Source organism: Globicephala melas, chromosome 13 (assembly GCF_963455315.2).
Source record: "Globicephala melas chromosome 13, mGloMel1.2, whole genome shotgun sequence".
NCBI lineage: Eukaryota > Metazoa > Chordata > Mammalia > Artiodactyla > Delphinidae > Globicephala > Globicephala melas.
In genome coordinates this window covers 54,795,212-54,809,144 of record NC_083326.1, presented here as the reverse complement: position 1 = coordinate 54,809,144, position 13,933 = coordinate 54,795,212, and the positions used below count along the sequence as shown (strand labels likewise).

The following is a 13,933-nucleotide window of genomic DNA, read 5'->3' as shown; positions in this document are numbered from 1 at the left end:
GAAGTATCATGGATGCAGCTGACTGGAAAATCCTGCTGCTTTAAGAGATCTTGGCCTCATACTGCCAAGTCTTTAGAATTCTCCGAATAAATCAGGAATGCAAATCTCTTTGTGAAAACTCCAGAATTTTTAAAATGTTGAGAACTAATTAAAATGGAAATGCTGTAATGTTCGGTGACTGCCAGACCAACCAACAAGTTGAACTTTAGACCAGGTACAAGCTGGCAGTCTCCCCTACTGTAAGCCTAATATTGCTAAAACAATGTGATTTTAGCCCTGGATTAGATAAAAAGATAAACACCACCACCAACAAAAAAAATACAGAAAAGGTGAAATTTCATATTTAATGGTACAGGAAGAATTATTCAATAAACGATACCCAAAAATTTAGTTAATAAATTTAAAAAAAAGATAAAAATAAAATCAAGACCAATAAAAAAATTAAAGGCCTAAGAATACAAGAGCTATCACTGTGAATACAACCCTTCCTCCTGCCCTAATATAAACAAAGTTAAAATCTAAAAGACAAACTCAGGAAAAAGCTACTTATACACAAAAGAGCATTAACATCTTTAATATAAAATTAAGAAGAAAATGATGAATCTCCCAGAAGAAAAAGAGTTAAGGGATATAAAGCAATTATACTCCAATAAAAATGTTAAAAAAAAAAAGTTAAGGGACAATCCTACAAAGGTCAAAACCATGAAAAATGTTCAAACCTTCCTAGTAACAAAGAAAATACTTAACAATAGGATGAGTGGTTGAATTTTAAAAACCATTCTATTCAGGATTGGTAATATGAGAATGTACACGTATTTCTGGTGGGAATATAAACTGAAAGGCAATTGGCAATAACTACCAAAAGGCTAAAAATGTACACTCCCTATCTCCAATTCTATTTCTAGCAATTTCTTAAGGAAACAGATTTGTGCAAAGGATATACACAGAAGAAAGCTGATGGAAGCACTGTTGATAAAACTTTGCAAAGAAACTAAAATTTCACTTAGGATTGATCAAATAAATTATGATCATCAATACAATGATGTAGGTTTATACTTGCTGGTAAAGAAATGTATCAAGGATGTGTTAAATGAGAAAAGATTTTCGGGTTTCCCTGGTGGTGCAGTGGTTGAGAGTCCGCCTGCCGATGCACGGGACACGGGTTCGTGCCCCGGTCCGGGAGGATCCCACATGCTGCGGAGCGGCTGGGCCCGTGAGCCACGGCCGCTGAGCCTGCACTCCGCAACAGGAGAGGCCACAACAGTGAGAGGCCCATGTACCGAAAAAAAAAAAAAAAAAAAAAAATAAGATTTTCATGAAAGCAGAGTTCTATTATATTAATGAAATTTTATACCCTCCTCCATGTCTATATAAATCATACTCACAGAACACATCCATGCAGTGTCAGTGTATACACAGAAAAGTGTGGAAGGTTATACACTGAATTGCTAATCATCAATCTCTCTGAAGGGTGATGATATAGTGATTATTTTTGATGTTCTTGCATTGTGTATTTTTTATAGAAGTAAAACTATTTCCATTTTGGAAAAAAAAATGAATAACAAAGGTTAGCTGGTTTTACTAAACTTTCCTAGATATATGTACATTTTACCTGGGCTATGTTTGATTCTATTTCTAGCCACAGAATGGTAGCTTTTCAATGAAACATGAATATCAAATTGTCACTGAAGTTAAAATCACTCCAGTTACAGAAAACAGTCATCCACAGGGGAAAAGAGGGTCTTTCTAATAGTAACAATGATCATGGGTTCACTGTGTAATAGCTTAGAGCAAAAATCTCAAAATATTTTAGCTGACTTTCCAGTTTAATGCTATAATTAGAACATCTTCATAGCTATACAAAAGAACAGGTATTGTAATACTGTGGTTTAAAATATTAAATATGGAAACCTTATCTACCGGAAGACAAAAATATTACCGTGATTTCAGCTGAACCTTTCACAAAGGGAAATTCAAGTGTTCTAACTTTCCCAATAAAGAGTGGGGTGTCATCTTCCTCATTAGAGCCTTTGATGGTAGCCATTACAGTGCCAACCAAATCAATTCCAGTATGATTGTTGTAGCCATCCTTAAAGCAAATAACAAAAAGTAACTAATTAGAAGAAGTAGAAAAAGATTAAACCCAGAGAAGGGCATGGGCAAATCAGAAATATGACCTATTTATAAAGCCCCAAATATTAAATCATTCTGATCCTTCTTACTCCAAACACAAAATTCAGTTCTCAGAGTAAGTGCTCCACAGGCAGGAAATAATCCCAGAAACCATAAAAGAACCATCTAATACAATAGCTTCCATCTAATACAGTGGCTCAACTCTATTAAAAGGACTCCCATTTAAAAATTAGCTATGTACTATACCTTCAGCATCTATATGTGATCTAGGGAAGACCAGTTTAAGAACGACTCATGTGTCTAAAACAAGAAAATACACTGAAGGAGTTAAGTACTCTATCAGCCAAACTTTTCATAAAAATGAAGGGCCACTAGTGTGTCTTACATGTTTTTGTTAATATTCTTAGCAGCACTATTGCTGCTTACCCTCTGGGTAACTGGAAGCTTTGAGGAGCTCATTATGATCAGCCATGAGAGCAGATCTCTTCAAAATAAATACTTTAACTACTTCCTGCCCCTCAGTGAAACGGACACTGAAGAATCAACTTACTTCACACATTCATAACGCATACATAAAATAGTGGATTAAAGATATATTAGGAAAGGTAGGCAGATTTCTGCATTTTTTAGTAATTTCTACTTAGTATATCTGGATTTTATGTATAATGTTAAACATTCTCTATTTGTATTCAAGTATAAAGATATTGATAAGTATTTCATTCATCTGCACAAAGTTTTCCTATAAACTTAAACTGAATAATCCAGATATGATTCTATAATAACTATCTTGCACCCTAAAACTAGGAATAATTTTTCTTGTTACCCTTTGTAATTTGGAAGTAAATAAACATTACCGTGATACGAAGATATAAATCTTTGACCAAGGTCCTACTGGCAACTGAACGAACATTTGAAACAGCTGGTGTAGCTGGCTGAATTTCAGGAACTAACTTCACAGGTTGATTAGGTAGAACATCCACTATAATCTAACAAAAGAAGCATTCTGATTAACAATACATTAATGGCTTAGTATTAAAGATGAAGAGAAGAAATAGAGAGCATATACTAAATGAAATATTACCTTCTAAAATGTATTTCCATTAAATTCTTAAAACTAATCAACTTGTAAAAATTGAGGATAAAAGGAATATCAGATTAATTTTTGAATGTTTACCATCTAAAAACAAATTTAGAAACACTTAAAAATATATGTAATTAAAAAAAATTTAGTGCAGTAACAATAATGAAGATAATGTATGTTAAACTACCTTAAACTTCATTATCTAGAATCCTAGTACCTGAAATGTTATTAACTGAAACATTTTCATGTACAATTGATAGGAGTAACCTTACCATGATATAGATTAAAATGTTTACTAACTGAGTCCTCGATATAAAGAGGGATGGAAAAGTAACTTCTGCATCCGGTCAAATTTAATCAATGTAATTTAAGTATGTACTATGCTAAAATTCCTGAAGATGGCATTATTTATACCTTTCAACCAATAATTAACCCACTTGTAAACAAAACAACACACTCCTCAACCAAGCAAGAAAATGTGAAGCTAACTAAAGCTAACTGCCATGCATAAAAAGAATAAACAAACCTGCTCACTGTTAAGGATATTTGCTTTATCCATCATAAAACCAAACTGGATACAATATGTCCCCACTTTGTTAGGAATTGCTTTATCCCTAAGTTAAAAAGAAAGAGACAAGATCACTGAAACCTTTTAAATAAAAGGGGAAGAAATTCAAAACATTAACATTTCTTTTCCTTCCACAAAAAGTAAATGAGTAAGAGGAGAGTTACTATTACTACATTCACCTTCATTCACCAAATATTTCCTGCAATATCAGGCTTAATTCCAGATCCCTCTTACCTGGACATTCCATCACAAAACATCTAGAACACAAACTCTGGGTGTGGCAAAAAATGAAAGAATAGGAATACAAAGTTGACAAAGTAAACACAAAAAGTGCTGAATTATATATCAACTGAATTTTGCTTCATTTCTACTCAGTTTTATATTGTGAATTTCCTACTCAGTTTTATATTGTGAATTTATAGATTATCCAGCTGATCTTTTTTTTTTTTTTGTGGTACATGGGCCTCTCACTCTTGTGGCCTCTCTTGCCGCGGAGCACAGGCTCCAGACGCGCAGGCCCAGCAGCCATGGCTCACAGGCCCAGTTGCTCCGCGGCACGTGGGATCCTCCCGGACCGGGGCACAAACCTGTGTCCCCTGCACCGGCAGGCGGACTCTCAACCACTATGCCACCAGGGAAGCCCCCAGCTGATCTTTTTATGTTGCTTTGTTTTCCATTTATATATTCTAAATATATAACTATATATATATAGAGAATATATTTATTGTGATTTAATTATCAATAAAGAACTCAGTACCTAGTAAGAGGTAGACTTACTAGACTATTTTGGTCACAAACACAATGAATATATAAACGACAGTCTACGGTATACCTTGTCTGATACGTGCAATATGGTTCATGACCTCTAAGTTGGCTCTGCCATGTCATTCATATTCTCAAAATATTGGCATAATGTAGTAAACAAAGGCTGTGAACACACATCTGAATTGAAATTCTGCACTATAACATACACACAACCTTGGAGAAAATTATGTAACCTTTCTCTAGGTTGTGTTTTTCTCTGAGGATAATTCCTAATAGAGTTCCAGTAAGAATGAAACAAGACTTCTGCTCCCAAATGGCAGACCAACACTTCTGGATGAAGGTAAGTAACCATATTAAAAAAGACATCTGCTTGAAAATGTTTAAGAGATAATAAGCAAAAGTGAAAAAAATGACTCAGCAGGATACAAGAGAGCACGGAGACCCTGGGAAGTCAGTTTCATATTTAAGGTTGCTTGACTCCTGGGAGAATATCCTAGGAGTAGAGGTGGACCTAAAGCAGACAGGCTCCCAAGGGAAAAGCAACTGAGCTTAGAATTATCTCAATCTCTGAAAATGGACCAAAATGATAATAGACTGCTAGTGTCTATCCCAGACAACAGACAGAAGCAAATGTAAACTCCATCTAGAGAAAGAGAACATCTTAGACTTCAAATTATTTCTATAAATATGCATAAATAAAAAGTATGGTAAAATAAAATAAATAGATACATGAAGAGGCAAGAGAATCAGAATGAAAGCCAACAGAAACAAGAGACAATCAAAACAGACCAAAACAAACTCCAGACAGATTTCAATAAACTCTGATTACTGCTCAAGGTAATAAAAGACAAGACTGAAAATTCCAACAGAGAACTGGACCTTTAAAAAAAAAACTAAAAATACCAAACAGAAATTGATAATTCAACGATGAATTTAACAGCAATTAGATACCACTGAACAGAGAGAGATTAGTTAATTGAAGGTAGCTGAGAAGAAAGTATCTAGAATGAAGAAAGACAAAAATATGGCAAATAGAGAAAAGAGGGTGAGAGAGAATACTGTAAGGACTAAGTGCATGTAAATAAGAATGTAAGGAGGAGAAGAGGGAAAGAATGAGGCAGAAGCAGTATTTGATGAAATAATGGCTGACAATTTAAAAAAACTGAACAAAGACCACAAAATCAAAGCCTATGAAAATCAAACAGGATAACTTTCAAAAAATCCAAACATAGGCACATCACAGTAAAACTGCTGAAAACAAAATTCAAAGCAACCAAAAAGGAGGGTAAATGATAACTTTTCAAAAACAGTTAAGACTGATCGTTAACTTCTAAATAGAAATGATGGGACAGTGAAGGATGCCTTGAAAGTACTGCAAGAAAGAAACGGCCAACCTAGAAAATCATGTCCAGAAAAATCGTTTTCAAGCATGAAGATGGAATATATTTTTAGGTAAAAATTAGATAATTTGTCACCAGCAGCTGTGCACTCGAAAATATTAAAGGAACTTCCTCAGATGAAAAATGATCCCAGATGGAAGCCCTGAGTTGAAGATTAACAGAAAGGATAAATGAATTAAAGTCTAAATGAACACTGACTATATAAAATAATAATGCCATGAAAGATTTAATATACACAACAACAAAGGCATGTTAAGTTGGGAGAGAGAAAATGGAACTTAAGTGTTCTATGATTCATGCACTGACCAAAAAGAGGGTACAAAATGTAAATTGCCATTTAGACACTGATATGTCAACTATGCATGTTGTAATCCCTAGATTAATTAATTTAAAAAATAAACAGAATCACTTAGAAAATTGTAAAAAATTGCATAACTACCAAGTTAATGAGGAAAAGAAAATGAAAATAAAAACAATAAATTTTTTTTTAAAAAAGAAAGGAACAAAGAATAGTTGGATCAATAAAAAACAGTAAGATATAGACTCAAAAAGCAAGCATTGGATTGTTCTCAATGGTGAAAACCTGAAACCATTTCCAATAAGATCAGGAACAAGACAAGGTTGCCCACTCTCACCACTATTATTCAACATAGTTTAGGAAGTTTTAGCCACAGCAATCAGAGAAGAAAAAGAAATAAAAGAAATAAAAGGAATCCATATCGGAAAAGAAGAAGTAAAACTGTCACTACTTGCAGATGACATGATACTATACATAGAGAATCCTAAAGATGCTACCAGAGAACTACTAGAGCTAATCAATGAAGTTGGTAAAGTATCAGGATACAAAATTAATGCACAGAAATCTCTTGCATTCCTACACACTAATGATGAAAAATCTGAAAGAGAAATTAAGGAAATGATCTAGCTTAAGGAACTAAAAAGGGTTGTTTATAGATGTTGATTTCAATGTTATTTATAATAATGAAAATGGAAATAATCTAATTAGCCCAAAATATGTGAATAGGTAAGTAAATTATGCTGTATTTTCAAAATAAAATAATCTATTAAAAAAAAAAAAAAGCAAGCATTGGACTTCCCTGGTGGTGTAGTGGTTAAGAATCCGCCTGCCAATGCAGGGGACACGGGTTCGATCCTTGGTCCGGGAAGATCCCACGTGCCACGGAGCAACTAAGCCTGTGTGCCACAACTACTGAGCCTGTGCTCTAGAGCCCATAAGCCACAACTACTGAGCCCGTGTGCCACAACTACTGAAGCCCACAGGCCTAGAGCCCATACTCCACAAGAGAAGCCACCATGATGAAAAGCCCACGCCCCGTGACGAAGAGTAGCCCCTGCAAGCCGCAACTAGAGAAAGCCTGCACACGGCAATGAAGACCCCCAAAAATAAATTAACTAATTTTAAAAAGGCAAGCATAGGGCTTCCCTGGTGGCGCAGTGGTTGAGAGTCCGCCTGCCAATGCAGGGGACGCGGGTTCGTGCCCCGGTCCGGGAGGATCCCACATGCCGCGGAGCGGCTGGGCCCGTGAGCCATGGCCGCTGAGCCTGCGCGTCCGGAGCCTGTGTTCTGCAACGGGAGAGGCCACGACAGTGAGAGGCCCACGTACCACCAAAAAAAAAAAAAAAAAAGAAACTCTTGTCTGGGGCTTCCCTGGTGGCGCAGTGGTTGGAAGTCCGCCTGCCGATGCAGGGGACGCGGGTTCGTGCCCCGGTCTGGGAGGATCCCGCATGCTGCGGAGCGGCTGGGCCCGTGAGCCGTGGCCGCTGAGCCTGTGCGTCCTGAGCCTGTGCTCCGCAACGGGAGAGGCCACAGCAGTGAGAAGCCCACGTACCACAAAAAAAAAAAAAAGGCAAGCATTTTTGAAATACGTAATAGCTAAACTTTTTAATTAAAAATTATCATTATTATTATTTTTTGGCCGCATTGCGTCTTTGTTGCTGCACACAGGCTTTATCAATAGAGAGAAAACTTAAAAGGAAACCAAAAACAAATTCTGCAGCTGAAAAGTACAGTAACTGAAGTGAAAATTTCACTACAGGTATTCAAAGGCAGATTTGAGAAGGTAGAAGAATTAGCAAACTTGAAGATAAGACAGTGGAAATGAGAGTCTGAGGAACAGAAAGAAAAATGATTGAAGGAAAGTGAACAGAGCCTAAGGGACCTGAGATGCTATCAAGTGGACCAACATACACATTGTGGGAGTTCAAGGAGAAAAGAGGGAAAAGGAGGCAGAGACCATGTTTGAAGAATGGCTGGAAACTTCCCTAGTTTGATGAAAGACATGAATATAAGTATCCAAGATGCTCAAGGAATTCCAAGTAAGATAAACTCAGAGACCCACACCAAGACACATTATTACAAACTTTCAAAGGACAAAGAAAAAGAGAATATTAAGAGCAGCGAGAGAAGAGCAAATCATTACATACAAGGGATCCTCAATAAGATGATGGGATTTCTCATCAGTAAGTTTGGAAGCCAGAGGCAGTGGGCCAATGTTTTCAAAGTGCTAAAAGAAAGAAACTGTCAACCAAGAATCCTACATCCAGCAACTGTTCCTCAAAAGTGAGGGAGAAATTAAGACATTCTCAGATAGGAATTCCCTGCAGTCCAGTGGTTAGGACTCTGCACCTCCACTGCAGGGGGCACGGGTTCAATCCCTGGTCAGGGAGCTAATAAGATCCTGCATGCCACACAGTGCAGCGACATTCTCAGATAAACAAAAGCTAAGGGAGTTCATTACCACTACACCTGGCCCGGAAGAAATGTTCATGGGAGTCCTACAAGGTAAAATGAAAGAACAATAGACAGTAACTTGAAGCCACATGGAAAAATAAATACCTCAACAAAGGTAAATACACAGGTAATTGTAAATGCTGGTACTATTGTAACAATGATTTATATCTATACTTGTACCTTTTGCTTTCTATATGGCTTAATAAACTATACACTTAAAGAAATAAAACAAAGCAATTATTAGTCTAAAAGGAAAGAAACATTTTTAATAAATAAAAGAAACCTTAGACACCATCTCTCCAAAACCATTTTCAGATTTCAAAGTACAGGTCCAGACTAAAGAAGCAACACTCAAAGTCACATAGTTAAACAATAAAAACCTAGTTCAGCTTTTTTACTTCATAAGATCTTAAGTTTAGAATTACAGAAATGTCCTATATAATAAAATATAAAGTGCTCTGACAACAGAATTCTTCTGATGTTTTTGATAGTTTTGAAAACAAATATATCTATCACAACAATCTTTCCCCAAACCGTTTCACAAAGTTTGCAAACAAAATATTTTCTCAAAAAACTTCCTGACCAAAAATTAAGAAAATAACATTTTCTATTCAATCATAAATTATTTCTCCCTAGCTGAGCAGGCAAATGTTGCCAAGGCTGATTAACTTCATAACAAAATATGCATTAAAATATGAAACAATTTGAGAAATACCTGAAGTAGAAGCAGCCATCTTCCTTGTCATTATCCTTTATTTTATTACAACTAAATATTTCTGCCTAGAAGGAAAAGTAGGGAAGAAGGGGGAGAGGGAGAAATCACAAACATTAAACACAGTGTATTTACGATAAAAATTTCTTTTTCCTTTCACCAAGTGTGAACCCAGATCACATCTGGATTGATAAATACACACAAACACACCCCTACATGTATATATCTTTACCATGCATGTATGACACAAAAGTGAGATTAGTCACAATGGAAAGATATACCATTAATCATTAAAGGGCACAAAACAGATCTTAAAGGTGGTGACATAATTTTAAGGTAATAGCAGCTTGATGGGACTGATGGTATAAATTAAGGAAGCTAGTTTCCTAAACAGATGACTAAACTGAACCATAAATCCTCAAAGATGTCATTAAATCAGGACCCCTGATATGGCTTGGTTTAGTTTCCAATTTGAGATTTATTTTAGATTGGCACTGTCTGGTATGGTAGCCAATAACTACATGTGACTACTGAGCACTTGAAATGTGACTGGTCCAAACTGAGGTGTTGTAAGCATAAAATACAAACCAAATTTCAAAGATTTGGAAAGATACAAGAATGTAAAATATCATAATTAAATTTTAAAATATTGAGTTCATGGTGAAATGGTAACTTTTTGTATATTAGTTTAAAACTATATTAAACTTAATTTTACTTACTTCTTTTTATTTTTTAATGTGGCTACTAGCAGAATTCAGAATATGAGTATCACGTGTGGCTGGTATTATATTTCTATTGGACTGTATGACTTTGGACTCTCAAACTGTTCTCTCCACTCTACCCCCTTCTTTAATTTACTCTGTAGTCTATCAATCACATCTCCTTCTCTCACTTTCTGTACTATCTCTCAGTGATATTTAGTTTTTTGCCTGTGCTACTGTTCTTTAGACTTAATTCTGAAACATACTCTGATGCATCTTTTAAAAATCCTAAGTGATGGAATGGGTTACTTTCTAGTTCTCCAGGATATACACACTGCATTTTTATATTAAATTACATTTAATTTTATATTAAATGTAAGAGCTACTTTTAATTTCTAAAATGCTTTCTATGACTCACATTTGCTGGTGGTCGGTTCCCACTGTTTGACAGTTTCCACATTTTCATGGAAATACGTGCTGGATTAATATTTTTAATGATACTGTCATCTTCAGAAATAACAGTAATCATAAAATCTGTAATGATGAACATTAAAAAATTATTTTCTTTCTAGTTCAATTAGTGGATTTGGCTAAATAACTGTATGTCTTAAAGCATACATCTTGTTTAAGTGTTAATAATAAAATTCTAATGAAGAAATAAAACTATTCTTTAATTAGTCTTCCCCAACAATTTGTCTACAGAACTTAATCATAACAGGTAACTCTCCAGTGCTAAATCTCCCACAGAAATCTAATAAATACATCTTTGCTATTAGTAATCCTTTGTCTTATTTTCACAGTCTGCCAAGCAAGACCAAAAAGGTTAGACTGTGTTATTTGTAGCACAAGGAACTATATTCAATATCCTGTGATACTACTGGGCATATACCCTGAGAAAACCATAATTCAAAAAGAGACAGGTACCACAATGTTCATTGCAGCAGTATTTACAATAGCCAGGACATGCAAGCAACCCAAGTGTCCATCAACAGATGAACGGATAAAGAAGATGTGGCACATATATACAATGGAATATTACTCAGCCATAAAAAGAAACGGAATTGAGTTATTTGTAGTGAGGTAGATGGACCTAGAGTCTGTCATACAGAGTGAAGTAAGTCAGAAAAACAAATACTATATGCTAACACATATGTATGAAATCTAAAAAAAAGAAAAAAAATGGTTCTGATGAACCTAGGGGCAGGACAGGCATAAAGACGCAGACACAGAGAATGAACTTGAGGACACGGGGAGGGGGAAGGGTAAGCTGGGATGAAGTGAGAGAGTAGCACTGACATATATACACTACCAAGTGTAAAACAGATAGCTAGTGGGAAGCAGCTGCATAGCACAGGGAGGTCAGCTCTGTGCTTTGTGACCACCTAGAGGGGTGGGATAGGGAGAGTGGGAGGGAGGCACAAGAGGGAGGGTATATGGGGATATATGTATACGTATAGCTGATTCACTTTGTTATACAGCAGAAACTAACACAACATTGTAAAGCAATTATACTCCAATAAAGACATTAAAAAAATACATCCTGTGATAAAGCATCATGGAAAAGAACATGAAAAAGAATGTATTTATATGTATAACTGAGTCACTCTGCTGTACAGCAGTAATTATCACAACATTGTAATTCAACTATACTTCAATAAAAATTTTTTTAAAAAAAAGGTTAGACTACAGATACTCAGCAATCTAGAACAGGCCAAACGGTTACAAATCTATATGCTTTATGTAGTCTGAGAATACAATGTTTACTTTCTTTTATGATTTTCAATAGCATACAGTAGCTAAACTATTATTACTTGTAATAGTCCCTTATATTTATCACCTGGAATATTCTCTTGTCACCTATTACAGTTTTTAATCACAGGAAATAGGTCTTATCTCCCCTAACAGATTTCAAAGGCTATAATTATTTAAAATTATTGTTAATATTTCAATCTAAATATTTCTGGTCTGCTTCTTTCACTGCTTGTAACTATGAACAGGAATTCATCCTCTCAAGAAAACCAAAGTCTTCAAGAAAATTACCTATACAAAGCAAATACAATTTCCTATTGACTTGGCTCCTGCCATATTACACTGAAATCATTTGCTTACTTGACTGTCTCCTACATTAGACTGAACTCATTGAAAACTGTCTTGTTCATTACTGGAATTAGGAGTCTAGCATAGTGGATGGACATAGCAGGTGTTCAGTAAATGTTTGTTGTTCTGAAATATCTTTAATCATAAATTATGATGTGATGCATTTCCATCCAAATTAAGTTGAACAGTCCTGGTTCTGTCTGGTTTAACAGTGCAACATATTTAGCAGAACACACCCCCACAGTTTTGCCATTTAGCAGTTCATACTTCTTTTGCAGAATCTCACAATTCAGCAAATGAACAAACACAAACTGGTTATCTTAAGCTATCAGTTTATATATGAACTTTTAGTTCATTCTTAACCACTAAAGGAATGTAGGATATAGGGGAGAGGGAAGACATAGCTAAGTCAAATGTACTTTCTTATTTGAAAAGCCACAACATGCTTGCTTTTTTATCATGCTGAACACCCAGGATAAATAATTTATTCCATTAACGTAAGAGGCAAATTAATACTACAAATTTATTTTAAAACTGTGAATTACTCACCAGTGAAAATACCCCCTGCTAAAAAGGAAGCATCTTTGTCATATTTAACATTGAGACGAATGGGTTTTTCAGGGTCTGGAAGAATCATTAACTTAATTATAGGTCCTTCTATGGTATTCTTGTTATAAATGGCTTTAACCTGCATAATATGTTCTCCTCTAAAAAGAAAAAAGGGGAAGGGGGGAAGGGGGTTCAAACTTCATTAGTTATAACTAAAAATTCTGAGACAATTTATACAAAGTTTAACTCATTTAGGAAACCTCTCTACTCCTGTTCCATTCCAACTCCTGACTATCACTAAATAGAAGGCTAGTTACTACTCTTAACTTAATCAAGTAATAACAAAAATCAATCTCTATAATACCAATAACTATCAAACTTTCAGTTCTTACCTAGGGGCATAAACACTGAACACTCCCAAATTAGCCCTGCCCCTTTCATCGGTTTTATGCTGTTGGTTTGAAGGAGTGAGCTAAAAACAAAACAAAACGGTTAATTAGAAAATTCTAGGAATCAAATTCTTTTCCTCTATTACTATTTAAAAAGCTACATTTGCACACAGTCTAAAATCTAAAATTGTCTAATTTGAACTAGTTGAAATGATATAATACGTAATCACATAATCCAAAGGATAATAATCACTCACACTCAATTAAACTAGAATTTTGTGTATTTCAATTATTAAGTTGCAGAATTCAATGTTCAGTTTCAATAACGCTGATATATCAAGTGAAGTTTGGTCACACAAACACTGAAGGTATATTCCAAAACTGGGGGGCTGTGAGAGTCGGCGCAGGAAAAATAAACATAAATACACGTACATAATTTCAAGTCAAGGCATAATACCATGTCCATCGTTAGTTACTTCATCTTTCTCTTAATATTTACTCAGATGTGCTTCTTAAATCTTTGTTGCAATACTACTTTTGCATTGATAACCAAGCTTTTACTTTTAAGTGATTAAGAATCAGTGGCCACATTTCCTAATCATTGGTTAGAAGAGTCTTTCAGTCTTTTGCAGATGCTTCTCCAAAAAACTAAGATCATACTCTTATTACCAGTAGGAAATAATCACTATTTAACTCTCTTGGAAGCAAACATTAAGAACAAAAGTAAATGTGAAGACCGTAGAAGCAGGAAAATCAGACTCTCTCCTAAATTCTAATACCAAATTT

The 13,933-nt window shown here is 35.2% G+C and overlaps 1 protein-coding gene across 1 annotated transcript in view; it reads right to left on the bottom strand.

Moving 5' to 3' along the window:
• The window catches only part of SMCHD1 (structural maintenance of chromosomes flexible hinge domain containing 1), a 128,751-nt gene that overhangs the window by 34,235 nt on the left and 80,583 nt on the right, over positions 1 to 13,933 (bottom strand). The window contains exons 31-37 of the mRNA XM_030836690.2: positions 13,151 to 13,230; positions 12,759 to 12,916; positions 10,531 to 10,646; positions 9,415 to 9,479; positions 3,741 to 3,828; positions 2,988 to 3,119; positions 1,940 to 2,089 (exon numbers count right to left, since the gene is read on the bottom strand). Coding sequence (XP_030692550.1) covers positions 1,940 to 2,089; positions 2,988 to 3,119; positions 3,741 to 3,828; positions 9,415 to 9,479; positions 10,531 to 10,646; positions 12,759 to 12,916; positions 13,151 to 13,230 — 789 coding nt within the window. The remainder of the gene's footprint in view (positions 1 to 1,939; positions 2,090 to 2,987; positions 3,120 to 3,740; positions 3,829 to 9,414; positions 9,480 to 10,530; positions 10,647 to 12,758; positions 12,917 to 13,150; positions 13,231 to 13,933) is intronic.